Source organism: Lissotriton helveticus, chromosome 7, assembly GCF_964261635.1.
Source record: "Lissotriton helveticus chromosome 7, aLisHel1.1, whole genome shotgun sequence".
Lineage (NCBI taxonomy): Eukaryota > Metazoa > Chordata > Amphibia > Caudata > Salamandridae > Lissotriton > Lissotriton helveticus.
In genome coordinates this window covers 1,863,390,542-1,863,408,565 of record NC_136068.1, presented here as the reverse complement: position 1 = coordinate 1,863,408,565, position 18,024 = coordinate 1,863,390,542, and the positions used below count along the sequence as shown (strand labels likewise).

At 41.9% G+C, this 18,024-nt stretch overlaps 1 protein-coding gene across 1 annotated transcript in view; it reads left to right on the top strand.

The window, feature by feature from the left end:
• LOC144769781 (olfactory receptor 5V1-like) overlaps positions 1 to 16,172 on the top strand; it is a 50,633-nt gene extending 34,461 nt beyond the window's left edge. The window contains exons 2-3 of the mRNA XM_078653966.1: positions 8,601 to 8,772; positions 15,218 to 16,172. Of these exons, the coding sequence (XP_078510092.1) occupies positions 8,601 to 8,772; positions 15,218 to 16,172 (1,127 nt within the window). The remainder of the gene's footprint in view (positions 1 to 8,600; positions 8,773 to 15,217) is intronic.
• The last annotated feature ends 1,852 nt before the right edge of the window (positions 16,173 to 18,024 follow it).

Here is an 18,024-nt window from a genome sequence, read left to right as displayed (position 1 = left end):
AGAACTGAACTGATTTCAAATGTGGAAATGAATTCACACCTTGCTATGGTGTGAGACTCCATGGACCAGATGTACAAAGCCATTTTGTGGTCTCATACCCACAGGAGTTGCAATTGCAAATTGGCTTTTCACTATGTGCCCATTATGGAAGTAGGATCAGCATTTCCAACTCTCAAGGGCTACCAATCCATTCCAAATCACAATTAGTACGCAGCATGTTTTGGTTCCTTTGGAACCAAGATGGTTCCCTACTCTTTTTTTTATACAGAATAGTATTTAGCAAAGGTTTGCTAGTCAAATTGTGGTCACAACAATTGCAACTTCACCGACTCCTCAAGGAAGGAATGGTTTCAGAAATGGGAAGCTTTTAACATTGGATAGCACCCCCTTTGAAAATCAAATCAGGGGATCTTGGAAGAAGTTGATGGTTGTCTAGGGAACAATTATCTTCTCCCCCTTATGTGTTCTCAAACGTGATTTAATCTTTTGTGTAACACACCACTGGTTCCTTTATTAAACAGAGACTGATTTAAAAAAAACATTTCCCATGTGAGAATGCAAAACACAGGGATGGTGGCCTTCTGTTCCTTCGAGTCCCTATGTGCTGCGGGTCTGTGGTGATTTATCTTTTGGGCCCAATTTTGTTCTACCTTAGTTGCATGGATTTGCTGTCTTTGGGTGTCTCTGTTTTGCACAAACACACATAATGCATTTGCTTTTATGACATGATATTATTTTAGAAATGTTTTCCAATACAACAAGGGGGCCCCTGAAAACGGATAAAGGTGGAGATGCAGGGGAATGAAACAATAAAGAAACACAGAAAAGTCTCCACCCCAATTAAATCAAAACGGTGCTAATAAATTCACCAGAGATACAATCTCCCTCCCTAGGGAAAACAATCAAAAGACCATGTTTATAAGGACTAAATCAATAAATAGGTTTTTTAATCGATCTTCATATATACAATACAGTTAACACCAAAAAAAGACATAATAGCAAAAATACATTTCCCCACAAAGTTCATTCAACTTCACACCCAGGCATACAGCATATATTCCACATTCACCCAATAACATTCATCCTGATCCTAAAGGATCCAGTCATTCAAACAGAGATAGAAATATTGGTAAAGGCGGCAAACCACATAAATCATAAAAAAACAAAGTATCCTTACTGGGAAAAATTAATAATTTCCAAAGCTCATATCAAACAGGATAATTGAGAAAATTGTTAGATAATGTCCAAATTATCAACAGAAATCCAAAAAACAACAAGATAGAAACATCAATAAGTCAAGACAAAATCAATAATGAAGAGCATAAATGTGTGGTAAACTCCGCCGAGTTCTTTCAATTGTAGTGTCAGTGCCAACGTACATTTCGGTGTCAGACCTATTACGGGTCTCACCTTCCTCAGGGCATAAATCTTCATGGAGAACAAGGTGGGGAAGATCTGAAAATTTCATACATATTAATACAAATAGATTAAAAAACACATGTATCTTTTTTATGATCAGATACATCAAGTCAGGTAAGGCACATTGCCATCAATGTACCAAAGGTTTAGGGAGGGAGGACGAAAGCATAAACCAATGTAATAGTTCAACAAGGATGAATAATAGGACCAATGTGATAAAAGAGAAAAAAGAGAAATGGAATCGCTCAATAGCCGAAATAGACAAGTAATAGACAACAAAGAGACGTGGAGAGCATGGAAAATATTCCAAAAAAGTGATGAGTACCGTAAACCCAAGGTCAGACCGAGATAAGTAAAAGAGAATCACAGACTAGATAAGAGGAGATGTCGAGGAGGTCAGAGCTCAGCCTGAATAGACACTAACAAGTTTCTTTAAAGAAAAGATAATTATTGTCAAAAATAGAGTCAAGCAGACATTACCTAGGGGTGCATAAGCTGGATAACATTTCGGATTCAGTAAGTCTAGAGACGTGGTCTAATGGAGCAGGGATGTCTAAACAAAATAAGCGAGGCGTCAAATTAGTAAAAAGAGGGGGAACCAGTAATCAAGGGTGCCCCAGAAGGCGGACATTGGGCTCACCTCAATAGAAAAAGGCGTCTCAGCTAGCGTTGCATAGGACAATTCAAACGGTAACCGGACAGCGTGTGGTGATCCGGAAGGACATAAACGATCCACAAGCCAGAACGGGTCTCGGGAGGCTCCTTACGAGGGAAAGGGATGAATCGCTAATCGAAACACAAGGCCAAAAGGGTAAGGCTACTAAAAGAAGGAATGGTTCCGTTAGGTAGAGAAAACGGGCCAGATTAAAGTCATAATTACCCGGGATTAAAAATGTGCGTCCCTCTCCAAAGAGAAATTCAAACGGACATGAGAGGGAGTAACAGTCAGGAACTCCGGGCGGGTCCTTCGTATCGACTCACTCAACAGTGCAGTATCTATATAAAAGTAATAATACGCACAGAGTCAAAAACACACTATGTCGTTAAAGGGGGCAAGGAACAAAGTCAAGACGGGATCAAAGAACTGTCGGACGAATTTACCGATGATGGAGGATTTCAACCGGCGGCAGCGTCCGCGGAGGATGGCATTTGTTGAATCTTGGAACCCAGACAGAGAACATAGGCAAACCCATCTTTGCCTTCAAAAGGAATAAAAACCTCAAAAACTATTTAGTTCGAGGTAAGAACATGAGGGAAAATCACCTTACCCAAAGATCTATCACGGGCACCAACCCTATCACTGGTAACCACAGGTGTGAATCCTGCCAGGCATGCCCTAATGCCATGGTCACCGACCAGGTCTCAATTAACAACTATTGGTAGTACTCAAACAAATGACCAATTGCTAATGCCATCTATGCGTCTGCTGCCCATGCGGCCTGGCATATGTTGGAGAAACTTGCAAGGAGGTCAGATTCCGAATGGGCAAACACAAATTTTGCCCAGTAAGGATACTTTTTGGTTTTTATGAATTATGTGGTTTGCCGCCTTTACCAATCTTTCTATCTCTGTTTGAATGACTGGGTCCTTTAGGATAAGGACAAATGTTATTGTGTGAATGTGGAATATATGCTGTATGCCTGGGTGTGAAGTTGAATTAACTTTGTGGGGAAATTTGTTTTTGCTTTTATGTCTTTTTTTGGTGTTAACTGTATTGTATATATGAAGATCGATTAATGTATCTCTGGTGACTTTATTAGCACCGTTTTGATTTAATTGGGGTGGAGACTTTTCTGTGTTTATTTATTATTTTAAAAATGCTCTGCACATAATATTTGTTATTCAGTGACTCCTGGGAATCGGTGTATTGTTTTCTTGTGCCAAGTCAGCAAATCTCCTAACATTTTAAAATAAATATGGTAGCACAGCTACAGGTTTCTAACACCGTAGTTTTTATCACATAAACCATGTTTGCCCCCTCCAGATAATTACAGTAGAGAGACCAGTCCTAAAAGGGAGGCAGCAGACTTGAGTAAACTGAGTTTACACCTATAATGCGGACCACCTAACTACACAGACCAGGCATGGGGTCTGCCGCTAATCCCAGAGATCACTAATATGTCCTTGTTCTTATAAAGGGAGGGTAGACCTAGATATATATGGTTGTTGCCATGGTTGGGTTGTTCATTGTTCACAGCCTTCTCGGAATGTTGATTACATTTCTCTGCTGTATTTCTCTACTTATCGCAGCAACCTGGCTTCAAAATATACTACAATACTTACAATAAATATATTGTAAACTTCCTTTGTGTCTTTCTTTTGTTTACTATGAACATGCATGAGTAAGAAATAAAAGGTGATCATCTGGTTCCTCGGTTCCCTTGGGGACTAGAGGTTCATGTTCTAGGTTCACCAAAATCACCTGCTACTCTGGAATGGTTAGGAGCTCAGGTGAGGCAATGTGACCTACTGAGATTTGGGCCTACATGTACTCGTGATAGAGAGACTTAGCCCCTACATTCTCATGTCCTGTTCTCCCAAGGCACAGTTCTGCTCCAAGCAGAATCCCAGCAACAGGGCTTTTGACAGCTTTAATTCTCCTCGGGGTTCAGTACCCGGTTCCCACCAGAAGTGGTCAGCACAAAGCACCAGGGAAGCCTGGGAGATGAAGTCCTGCCCTAGGCCCAATTTTATGTCCAGGGTTGCGGGGACTTGTAGCACCTTAATTGTGGTTTAGGGTTTAAGTAGCCGCCTCCCAGCAAAAGTGGTCAGTACAGAGCTGCAAGGGAGCCTGGGAGATGTAGTCCTGCCACTGGCCTGGTCTGATTTTGTTAGTTAGCAATTTGGTCTACTGTTATTGTCCACTCTTTTCATACATTGGGCACTTTGTAACTAAAAGCAAGTTTTCTGAAAAATGTCTTTAAATGCAATATTTTATATAAATCATGTACATATATTTATGGACAAACAATTTTAACATTTTTGTGTTCTGCTTTATGGAAACTTTCTTGTTAGAAATTGAGTTTCTGGTTGCAGGGTATGCATGCTGTACAATCAGGAACCACAGTCGTAGTAAGTGTAAATGATACACACTTAAAATTAACCTGTGCTCACCCTCTTGTAGATTGGCACAGAGCGGGCTGGCTTAACTTAAGAAACACTGCGTGATGTATTTGTGCAATATAACAACAGTAAAACTGGAAAAACACCACAAAAATAATCCACACTAGTTAAGGAAAATACAATATGATTTTATGAATAAAACAAGACAAAAGTGACAAAAATCTAATAGGTGGAAAATGAGATATAAAGTTTTATAGATCAAATGGAGTTCTAGCACTTAGAAGCAAATAGCCCTTTAAGGGGTCATCTAGTTACGCAGGGCCAGGAAAAAGTCAATATTTCAGGCCAGCTTCACAGGCAGGGTACAGGACCCACGAAGGGCCCACTGAACAAAAGTACATTAGTTGGTGTCGCAATCATGAAATCCAGGATGTGTCGATATCACCCCTGCAATTGAAGAGATGCGTTAATTTTCTTCATGTGTTGATGGCGATGCACCATTTTCTGAAGACGAGCTTCGGAGCCACAATGAGTGGATTCCGAAGGTAATACTCCAGGTTTCTCTCTACTTGTTGAAGGGATTGTGTTGATCGTCCTCAGTGGTATCATTGATGCAGTTGTCTCTTCGCTGCGTCTGTAGCCAATGTGTCAGGTTTTTCTAGTCCTGTTGAAGGGATGTGGCTATTCTCCTTCTGTGGTGGCAGCACTGAGGCTGTCAATGCAGTGGTACTGGTCCCCAAGTGCAATGTGCCTATTCTGCTACCACTTCACCAGCAATGTGTCAATTCTGCTAGCCACAGCAGATAATGAAGTAATTTTGCTAGAGCAAGTGCCTGGAATCACTTCCAATGACCCATGCACAGCAGCAGGGTTAAAAGACTCTGGTGTTCTCTGAGTATTTAAAGAAAGTGAGGCCGTAAGCTAGAGACTTTCTGGGGCAGTCAGAGGGAGCAAGCAAGCAGCAGCGAACATAACTAGGCAGCAGTCTTCCAGAGCAGCAGTCCAGCCCACAGCAATCTTCAGCATAGAAGCCCTTCTTCTTGTCAACGAGAGGTTTCAAGTACAGAAATCTTCTGAGTTGGTAGGGTCAGAGGTTCACTACTCCTACTCAGTTGTGCCTTTGATGTAGGGGTGACTTCAAAGAGAGTCTTTGAAGTGCACACAGGTACCTTCATCCTGCCCTTGCTCCAGACTCACTACAAGGGTTTTTGCAGACTTATGTGTGTGGTCAGAGCACAACCTATTCAGGTGCGAGCCCCTCACCTCCTTCCTCGCAGGACGATGCATGAAGTCATACCCAGCCCTTCCTTTGTATGGAACTATCAAGTGAGAATACACAGAGTGAACTGAGTGTCATCCAGCATAGCCAGTGATCTGAGACAGGCAGCAGGCACCAATGAGATAAGAGCAGGAAATTATCCAGCTTTATAAAAGGGGCATTTTCAGAATGGTAACTACAAATTCCCTTTCACAATTAGAGAGGATTTTTGGATACCTTTCCATCTGTACTAAACCTGACATCCTTACCTTCTCTCAATTATGAATTACTGTTTATTTCATGTAATAATACATTCCTAATGTTAACCCATGAGATGGGTTGACCTCTCAATAGCGAAAAACAAGTTTGGGAGTTTTTCAGTACCACGACATGCAAACCATAAAAGTACATGTCATTCCATTTAGTTACATAGCACCCGGACCTATGGTCTACACAGGGCTACCTGGGGGTGACCTATGTGTAATAAATGGGTAGTGTAAGGCTTGGAAAGGGGTTTTAAATGCCAAGTCGAAGTGGCAGCATAACCTGCACATGTCTAACGGGCTATTTGTGTATTTGGCACAATCAGTGCTGCAGGTCCACCAGTAGTATTTAATTTTCAGGCCGTGTGCACATGTAGTGCACTATTGTAGGGACTGATAGGTAAATTGAAAGAGCCAGTTGTGGATACATCAAATAAACTATGGTTATGGGAAGAAGCACAACCACTTTATTACAGGTTAGCAGTGTTAGAGTGATAAGTGTCATAAGGCTAACAAAAAGAGTCAGTAAATAGAGGAGGTAAGCAGGAAAAATGTGTCTGGGGTAAGACCACTCTAAGGATGCCAAATCTAACATGCCTCAATTCATCATTATACTTTAGCTTATTGGAGAAATGGATTCATTCATTCAAATCAAATATCAATCTATTATCTTATATATCTGCTTTGCACAATTACCAAAGCAAGGAGTTGTTTTATTTTGGGAACAAGTAGAAACCCCCCAATATAAAGTTAGCCTGTGACTTACAAGGTATTAGTGACTGTGTGTAAATATCCTACATAACGTATTGGCCCTTCATAGTGAACTGTTGGTAGAGCATTTTCCTATGCTTGAAGGTCAATAATTTCTATCAGGGTGAATAGCAGTTCTCCTCTTTGTATCATGCAATGCACCTCAGGGGAACATGCCAGAAATTGGACATCCCAGCCAAGGAAAAGTCTTATATCCTGACATTCCACAAGCAACAGAATAGAAAGCAAAAGAGGCTCTGGGTGCAGGGTTGGCTGCTTGAAAGAAGGCAGTGTCCCTGTGAAGCTCTCCAGAGCATGGCAATATTTAGAGTTTTGAGGACAGTTGGGGCAGATTTGCTAACAAGTCAGGCAACACAGCAAAGGAACTTGCTGCACTGTTTTGCTTGCCAGGGAGAGGGCAGGAATGCATCATATTGGTTAAGATAGGGCACATTCCAACCCTCTATCTGCGTTGTCACACTGAGTGCAGCCTCCAGCACACTTAAAAAGAGGAACACATGAGGAGAAAGAAACATATCTCTTCTCATCATGCCTCACCTGGGAAGGCGTAACATTTTGGCTCATTCCCAGATTGAATCCTCTTTGTAAATCTGGGAATGTGCCACAGTCCATGGGTAGATGAGTGAGAACACCCACGCTCCACCCAAGGAACCTCTCCCCAGGACAGAATAACAAAAAGGCAGACGCTTGCACTGCCTTGCATTACTCCAGATTTACTAAGCCATGCAGAGTTTCAGAAGCTGGCTCTGCTTGGCTTTGTAAATCTTACTGAAGCTCTTTGATTCCTTGCACCAGCTTGTATGATGCAATGGCTACAAGAGGGCTTTGTAAATCAGGGCCCCAGAGTCAACTTTGCAGCCCTGCCACACAACATCATCAGAGCAGACTTCTATGATTCGTTGTCTTGCACGAGACACCGATTATTAAGATAACTCCCGTGCTGTACAACTCTAACCACTCCAGTACCGCCTCACAAGACGACTGCCTTACTAAAACTGGAAAAAGGTGCAGCCTGGGGAAAGACTACATTTGCAGTCCGGAGCATCCTTTCTTGCACTTACCAACCATCTTCCAGATCCACTCACTCGGCGGTGCCCCTGCTATTGAGCTTTAATGGCCTTACCCTTCCATTCAAATGTCTGGACCCATGGTAAATGCACAGTATTCATATCCTTTTATCCATTGGCAGCTTCCCAGTCTACACTGTCTTGCTTAGCTAACGTGTCTTTCCATCTGGTTTACAACCTTTGGCCTGTACTTATGTGACTTTTTGGGTCCTGAGGAGTCAGCACCAATCATAAAAAGCAGCAATTTTGATTCCATACCACGGTACCAGAAAAAATGTGGATTCCAACAACTTACACTGCTGGGAAATGTAAACTAACCACCCATAAATTCTATAGGCTGTACAATGTATCTTCTACATTCACTCTCTTTACAGTTCTGCATTGGTATGCTATAGGACTGGGAACAAAAACTACTTAGACTATTGCTTAGACCGCCTGCAAGACTAGCCAGTCTTTTGACCTGGATTGGAGCAAATAAACTGTGAACCATCTCTTCACCATCCATTGCAAAATTTAATTTAATCAAGTTTTTTTGACGGTATTGAGGCCTTGAGGCATAACTTTGTGCCTTGTGCGCCAGCATGCTATTCTCAAGCCTCGATTTTGGTGATGCCCTGCTGACCCTCCCTCTCCCATTTCTCATTTCTAACAGATCTAGTTCATACATTTGGTGCCCCCTCATTGAACTTCACTATTGATGACCTCTTAATGACTTATAGGAAAGTGCTGATATGACTATCTCAATGAATACCTTTATAGAGGTCTTCCAGATAATTGTCCTGTTCAGAGGTACTCTACGTTTAAGATGCAGCAACACCTTACAACTGGAAAATTCCAGCGGTGACACTGGAAGGAATAATGAAGAAAATCACAGCTGTTCAACTTTTGGTCAACTCTGCGAGTTGAAAGATTTGTGGATTATCAAAAGAAGGTAAAACAGTGTGACTTGGCATTGTCTTCTTTATCAAAGAAAAAGCTACAACAGATTGAGAACCACCTAATCAACACCTTTGATTGTTGTCCGGACTTAAGTTACTTCATAAGAAAATCCTATAACTTGAAGCCCGCTGAAGATGCAACCCATTTGGTCTTTTATGAGGTGCATGAAAATTCAGAAAGAAAATGTGATGTCCTTCCTTACTAACTATTTCTCCCAATCACTTGATTTTCAATGAACACACAGAACCAGGTCCCACTCTGTGGAGGATAATTGATGCCCTCTTTTTGAGTCACCTCCAAGCAAGACAAGATATTTTAGTCACCATAAAGAAAGGCCGGTTCATGGTACAGAAGAACCAGGAAATAGCTGATTTTTCTTTTGCGACCATAAGTAAAAAGAAGAAATATTCTGCATTTCACTCAAGTTGTAAATTTTAGTACATTAAACACAGGATGTTGGAGCCTGCGCCTATTCTCATGGAAAATTCAAAAGATGCATTCTCTTACTTGCAGTCTTCTTGGCGTCTCTGCAGTCAACAGACAATCAATCATGCCATTTGTATAGCGCACTACTCACCCGGGAGGGTCTCAAGGCGCTTGGGGGAGGGGTATGCTACTGCTCGAACAGCCAGGTCTTGAGTTGTTTCCTGAAGGCGAGATGGTCCTGGGTCAGCCGAAGGAAAACACCTGCAGAGTCCCACAGGAGTCATCATTGAGCCCGACCCTCTTCAACATCTACATGGCCCACCTCACAGCCATCATCCGACAACACAACCTCAACATCATATACTACGCCGACGACACCCAGCTCATCCTCTCTCTCACCCGAGACTTCCGCACCGCCAAACTAAATTTCCAGAAAGGAATGCAAAATGTAGCAGTCTGGATGAACAACAGCTGCCTTAAACTCAATGCCGAGAAGACAAAAATCCCCTTCCTTGAAACTACCCCATCAACATGGGCCAACACCTGGTGGCCAACTGCCCTCGGAATCCCGCCAATTCCCTCAGACCATGCCAAGAACCTCGGCATCACACTCGACTCATCACTCACCATGAACTGACAAGTCAACGCCGTCACATCCAGCTGCTTCAACACCCTCTGCATACTCCGCAAGACCTTCAAATGGATCCCCCGAGTCAAGGAATACAGTCACCCACGCACTCATCACCAGCAGACTAGACTATGGAAACACCCTCTACGCCGGCATTAACAAATCCCTACTCCACAAACTCCAGACTCTACAGAACAACACCGCCAGACTCGTCCTTGTCATCCCCCAGTATGAACACATCAGCCAACACACGTTAAAGCTCCACTGGCTCCCCATGGAGAAAAGTCACCTTCAAAATCCTCTACCACGTACACAAATGCCTACACAACAACGGACCCAAATATCTCAACGACAGAATGAACTTTCACGTACCGAAAAGAAACCTCCGATCTCCCAACCTCGCACTGGCAGAAACCCCGCGCATCCACAGAGCCAGAGAAGGCGGATTATCATTCTCTCACTTGGCAGCCAAAACCTGTAACGAGCTACCGACAGACATCAGACCCGCTCTATCCCTGAACACCTTCAGGAAGACCCTCAAGACCTGGCTCTTTGGCTAAACGGACCGGCGGACCCCCCTCCCCTAGTGCCTTGAGACCCTCACGGGTGAGTACGCGCTTATGTCCCCTGATTGATTGACTGACTGATTGATTGATTGATTATGATTAGAATCGCAATTGTGTTGCTCTGATATCACTAGTTTTATTTGTGGGGCTTAGAAAATCCCAAATTATCAGAAATAGAATTGGCTTAAGACAACTGCAGCGCTTTTAACATTAGGTACCACACTTTAAATATCAACCCATTTTTTATTTTATTACGTATTCTTTTAATTGATCTTGTTTGCAGGTTTTATTTGAGCCGCCTATTAAATAATATGCTTAGCATAAGTGGTATTCTGTTTCCATTTCAATTAATACTGGTTGATAAGTATATCCACTATCCAGTATTGACCCACTATATGGGTAGTCCCTGCGATCTTACATCAGTGCACAAATAGTGCCTGGCTGATTGGAGGAGTGTTTTTGTAAGTGCATGGGTATTGCTTGAGTGATTTTATAAGTGCATGGGTAATGCCAGGGTGATTGTACAGGTTTATGGGTAATACCTGAATAATTGCATGAGTGTATAGATAGTGACTGGGTGATTGCATGAGTGCATGGGTAGTGCCTGAGTGATGCATGAGTGCATAGGTAATGCCTGGGTAATTGCATAAGTGCATGACTAGTGCCAGGGTGATTTGAGGAGTGCATGTCTACTGGATGGTTAATTGAAGGAGTGAATAAGTAGTGTATAGGTGATTAGAAGATTATATGGGTAGTCCGTGGTTGATTGGGGCAGTGCATGAGTAGTGCCTAACTCATTGCATGAGTGGAGGAGTAGTGCCTGAGTGATTGGAGGAGTGCATGTGTTATAAAACAAAAACAGCATATTCCCTAACAAGTCTGTTACACAGCACCCCAAAGAACAAGTGCTAATGATTAAGTGCCCGTGTGCGCACTGATAGACCCCGCCGCAAATTAAGCAGTAGTTTAAAGTCTAAAATTGCCAAACTGATGTAGCAGTATGGTTCCCTTCTCCTAAAAGCTGAAAGGCTGAGCGTTAGAACCCGTGGTCTCTGCAGAAGCCTCTCTTCGCACTCAGCTGTCCATCCATGTGGGCTTGTACCTAAGCAAGGTTAGACTCGCCGGTTTGTGTGTGGTGTGTTATAAAAGAGAAACAGCATATTCCCTAATGAGTCTGTTACACAGCACACCTAAAGAGAAAGTGCTAATGATTAAGTGTCCATGTGCACTGGTAGACACCTGCGCAAATTAAGCAGTAGTTTAAAGTCTACTCTTGCCAAACTGATGTAGCAGCATGGTTACTGCTCCAAAAAGATAAAAGGCTGAGAGCTAGAACATGTGGTCTCTGCAGCATGCTCTTTTCACACTGAGCTGTAGCAGTAGTTTAAAGTCTAAAATTTCCAAACTGATGTAGCAGTATGGTTCCCTGCTCCTAAAAGATGAAAGGCTGAGCGCTAGAACCCATGGTCTCTGCAGAAGCCTCTCTTCACACTCAGCTGTCCATCCATGTGGTCTTGTGCCTTAGCAAAATTAGATTCGTTGGTTTGTGTGTTTTGTGTTAGAAAACAGAAACAGCATATTCCCTAACGAGTCTGTTACAAAGCATGCCCAAAGAGGAAGTGTTAATGATTAAGTGCCCATGTGCGTACTGGAAGACGCCGGCGCAAATTAAGCAGTAGCTTAAAGTCTAAAATTGTATAAATGATGTGGCAACATGGCGTCCTGCTCCTAAAAGATGAAAGGCTGAGCGCTAGAACATGTGGTCTCTGTAGCAGGCTCTCTTCAACCTGAGCTGTCCGTACATGTGGGCTTGTGCCATAGCATCATTACACTCGCCGGTTTGTGTGTTTTGTATTATCAAAGAAAAACAACATATTTCCTAACAAGTCTGTTACAGAGCACGCCCAAAGAGCAAGTGCTAATTATGAAGTGCCATGTGTGCACTAGGAGACAGTCAGCACACATTAAGCAGTACTTTAAAGTCTAAAATTGCCAAACTGATGTAGCAGCATGGTTGCCTGCTCCTAAAAGTTGAAAGGCTGAGCACTAGAACATGTGTTCTCTGCAGCAGGCTCTCTTCACACTGAGCTGTCGGTGCATGTGGGCTTGTGCCTTAGCATCATTACCCTCGCCGGTTTGGGTGTTGTGAGCTATAAAACATATACATCATATTCCCTAATGAGTCTTTTACACAGCACGCCCAAAGAGCAATTGCTAATGATCAGTGCACATGTGCGCACTGGTAGATCCCGGTGCAAATTAAGCAGTAGTTTAAAGTCTAAAATTGCCAAACTGATGTAGCAGCATGGTTGCCGGCTCCTAAAACATGAAAGGCTGAGCACTAGAACACGTGGTCTCTGCAACATGCTCTCTTCACAGTGAGCTGTTCGTCCATGTGGGCTTGTGTCTTAGCATCATTACACTGGCCGGTTTGTCTGTTGTGTGTTATAAAACAAAAACAGCATATTCTCTAATGAGTCTGTTACACAGCACACCCAAAGAACAAGTGCTGATGATTAAATGCCCATTGCGCACTGGTAGGCCCTGGTGCAAATTAAGCAGTAGTTTAAAGTCTAAAATTGCCAAACTGATGTAGCAGCTTGGTTGCCTGCTCCTAAAAGTGAAAGTAAGAGCGCTAGAACACTTGGTCTCTGCAACAGCTCTCTTCACAGTGAGCTGTCCGTCCATGTGGGCTTGTACCTTAGCATCATTACACTGGCCGGTTTGTCTGTTGTGTGTTATGAAACAAAAACAGCATATTCCCTAATGAGTCTGTTACACAGCACACCCAAAGAACATGTGCTAATGATTAAATGCCCATTGCGCACTGATAGGCCCTGGTGCAAATTAAGCAGTAGTTTAAAGTCTAAAATTGCCAAACTGATGTAGCAGCTTGGTTGCCTGCTGCTAAAAGATGAAAGGCTGAGCACTAGAACACGTCGTCTCTGCAGCAGGCTCTCTTCACAGTGAACTGTTCGTCCATGTGGGCTTGAGCCTTAGTATCATCACACTCACCACTTTGTATGTTGTGTGTTATAAAACAGAAAAAGCATGCTATCTAATGAGTCTGTTACACAGCAAGCTCAAAGAGCAAGTGCTAATGATTAATTGGCCATGTGTTCACTGGTAGACCCAGGTGCAAATTAAGCAGAAGTTTAAAGTCTCAAATTGCCAAACTGATGTTGCAGCATGGTTGCCTGCTCCTAAAAGATGAAAGGCTGAGCACTAGAACATGTGGTGTCTGCAGAAGGCTCTCTTCACACTGAGCTGTCCGTCCATGTGGACTTCTACCTTAGCATGATTACACTCACTGGTTTGTGTGTTGTGTGTTATAAAAGAGAAACAGCATATTCCCTAACAAGTCTGTTACACAGCACACCCAAAGAGCAAGTGCTAGTGATTGAGTGCCCATGTGTGCACTGGTAGACCCAGATGCAAATTAAGCAGTAGTTCAAAGTCTAAAATTGCCAAACTGATGTAGCAGCATGGTTGCCTGCTCCTAAAACATGAAAGGCTGAGTGCTAGAACATCTGGTCTCTGCAACAGGCTCTCTTCACACTGAGGTGTCTGTCCGTGCCGACTTGTGCCTTAGCATCATTACACTTGCTGGTTTGTGAGTTGTGTGTTATAAAAGATAAACAGCCTATTCCTTAACAACTCGGTTACACAGCACACCCAAAAAGCAAGTGTTAATGATTAAGTGCCCATGTGTGTACTGAAAGAAACCGGTGCAAATTAAGCAGTAGTTTAAAGTCTAAAATAGCCAAACTGATGTAGCATCATGGTTGCCTGCTCCTAAAAGATGAAAGGCTGAGTGCTAGAACACGTGGTATTTGCAGCAGGCTCTCTTCATACTGAGCTGCCCGTCCATTTGGGTTTCTGCCTTAGCATCATTACACTTGCCGGTTTAGTGTGTTGTGTGTTATAAAAGAGAAACAGCATATTCCCTAAGAAGTCTGTTACACAGCACGCCCAAAGAGCAAGTGCTAATGATTAAGGCCCAAGTGCCCACTGGTAGACCCTGGCGCAAAGTAAGCAGTAGTTCAAAGTCTAAAATTGCCAAACTGATGTAGCAGCATGGTTGCCTGCTCCTAAAAGATGAATGGCTGAGCGCTAGAACACGTGGTCTCTGCAGCAGGCTCTCTTCATACTGAGCTGTCCGTTAATGTGGGCTTGCTCCATAGCATCATTACACTCACCGATCTGTGTGTAGACCCCTGCGCAAATTAAGCAGTAGTATAACGTCTAAAATTGCTAAACTGATGTAGAAGCATGGTTGCCTGCTCCTAAAGGATGAAAGGCTGAGCTCTAGAACACATGATCATTTTTATTTAATTACAGGAGGGGGCACCCCTCCTTTGGCCCCAGGGACCCTCTCCCTCTGGACCCGGCCATTTAAAAAAAAATAATAATAATTTGGACTTATTATCAATACCTTACTGAGTCAAGTAAATACTGGATCTTTAAAGAACTTTTTCAAATCGTTTCATGTAATATTCAACCTATTTTTATTTGTTGTACATATCTGTTTTGTCTCCACCAAATGGATTAGATTATCCTAAAATTGAAAGTAAAAATGAGCTCATGAAATGTGAAATGAGATAAATACTCCAACACATTAGATTAATGTGTGTTTTGTTTTTTCCAATTAATGTCTATCAATGACCATGTGGGGGTTCTCTGTAGATTTTCCATTCACAATTCAACAAGCTGCCTCAGTTAAAAGTTGTAATTAATGCCTCTTATCCACCCAGGCTTCATTTTCTCCCACAACAGTAGAGTGTGTATACTGACACGACTCGGCTCTTTGTCTGCAGTTTGCACTTGGATACCAAACTCCAACACGGAGAAATGGAAGAAGAAAATCTGACCTTGAAAAATGAGTTCTTAATTCTGGGATTTAGGGATCTCCAGCAATTGCAAATTCCTCTATTTGTTTGCTTGTTGCTGATTTATATAGTGACTCTGGTTGGTAACTTTCTAATCATAGCAATAGTCCATTCTAACATACACTTGCACACACCAATGTATTTCTTCCTCACAAATTTGTCTTGCCTAGACATTATTTACACATCAATAATTTTTCCTAAAATGCTAGCCAACGTCTTTCTGGTTGGCATACACATTTCTTACTCAGAATGTCTATTGCAAATGTATGGCTTCTTTGATCTGGTATCTACAGAACTTATCCTCCTCGCAGTCATGGCTTTTGATCGTTACATGGCAATTTGCAATCCGCTACGTTACTCAACCATCATAAACAGGACTTTGTGCATGTTGCTGGCTGCAGGAACATGGTTATTTGGACTTCTGAATGCAATACCTCACACCATACTCATGTCTAGGCTTAACTACTGTGGTTCTCATGCAATCAACCACTTCTTCTGTGATTTGTCAGCTTTATTGAAACTTTCGTGTACAAATACTCAAAATATTGAGATGCTTACCTACGCCCTTGGAGCTATAGTAGCATTGGTGCCTTTTATGTTCATTGCTGCATCTTACCTCAACATCATCTCTTCCATCTTGAAAATACAATCCAAACAGGGAAGGCAAAAGACTTTCTCAACCTGTGCCTCTCATCTCACTGTGGTCATTTTATACTATGGATCCCTCTGTTTTACATACATGCGACCAACATCAAAATATTCAAAGTACGATGACAAACTCATGTCTTTGGTGTACATTGCTATTGCTCCACTATGTAACCCTATTATATATAGTCTGAAAAACACAGAGTTTAAAAAAGCCCTTAGGAAACCTAAGGCATGAACTGTGGGACCTGAAAGTCTGTGTTTAATTTTTTATGGTCAAAACATTTGAAGACTATTAATGAGACTCACTCATGAGAATGTTGCATGGTTCATCATTAATATCAATAATTTGGGACACCAACTTATGCAAGTTTTCAGTTTTGTATTCACAATCAATATATTTTGATTAATCATATTTTTTTTTTTGTACCCAGTATAGGCTAAAGAGTGAACTGTGTTTAATATCTGTCACATTGTTGAGGCATGGCTACACACCGTGAACCTCACTTTACTGATTTATTTCTGATAACCAATGTACATATAAGAAAAAAATATCTTTATCTAAAATGTTGTTAAGACCTGTTGATTAAAACCTCTTGTTTGATTTTCTGCTCATGGCCTGTGTAATGTTGGTCAACATGTATTCAGCAATTTTGCAATTGCAAAATCACAGGGTTTGAAAATCAAAATTTCTATTTTCAATGTACAAAACCCAGTCTGAAAATGTTATTCCAACTTGTAAAATGAGTTTTGCAATCCATACTGAAACACAGTTTGGTATGTAGAGGAAAGGAGGTTTTCTTCTAAATTGCTATTCAGTATGACATGTGTCAATTTTTTGTACAAACAATTTCAAGGTACAAAACATTGACCAGATGTCACCTCCTCACAGGAGATGTCAATGGAACTCCTTCCTCATTGGGAATCATGTTAGCAGCCTCAGGAGAAGTAGGCAGTCGTTCAGGGGTTTACTGCCTACTCTCCCCCGTTTTCTCAAAGAGGAAACTGTTATTTTGGTAAAGAAGCACCAGATTCTTGAGCGTATTAGGGCTGTTTACCAAAAACGTTTCCAGGTCCCTTTCCCTCTGTATGTTACTGTTAAAAATGTGGGTTCCTAGTTGACTTGGGTGGAATCCCTGGTCAAACAGTAATCACAATCCTAGTCAGGGATTAAGTCACAAACACACCCTAAAATGCACGCCTAACAAAAATAAATGTGTCCGTCTGTAACGCAACTGGTGCTCATATAAAGCGTTCTGATATCTGATATCTTCGGGTCAAGTTTGCGCCATATAAAACTAAACAAAAATAAATTAATTAATTATGGTGTGCTCACCATATGGTAGCTTGGCACAGAGCAGTTGGATTTAACTTAAGATGCTAAATGTAAAGTATTTGTGCAACACTTCAAAGAGTAAAACAGTGGAAATATCACACAAAAAGATTCCACACCAAGTTAAGAAAAATTGCTTTTAATTTAATAAATAAAACAAGACCAAAACAACAAATATCCAAATCCAATAAGTAGCACTTGAGTTATGAATTTTTGTAGAATAAACTATAGAATTGCACTTAGAAGCAATAGGGGGAATATTTACAACGAGCCTGTGCCACCGCTGCACCACTTGTTTCACTCAGCAGGGGCGTAAAGTGCAGACCCATATTTACAAGACCACGGCAGTGTAAAACCCAGAGCCATATTAACAAGGCCACGCAAAACCACTTTACATGGTTTTTCATGGCCTCGTATATATGGAGTAAGGCAAAGCAGCACAAGTAGCTGTGTTGCCTTATTCTACATCAAAGAAGCATTCCATTGGCATTGCGGTATGTGTTCCAACTCAAAACCAATGGATGTTGACGCCTCCCTAGATAAACAAGGTCTTGTAAACTGGTAATGTGCTAAAAGCCTATGTATCCCCAGGTAGGCACAACAAGGGGAAATACTTTTATTTCTCCTAGTTTTTTTCTCAAAGTGTGCTGCATTCTGTAGCTCACATAGAATTAGGAAAACACTTCCATTGATTGTTTTTGCGCAGGAAGGTGTCCTTACTGCACAAAAACAATCATTCCTACAATGCAGACACCTT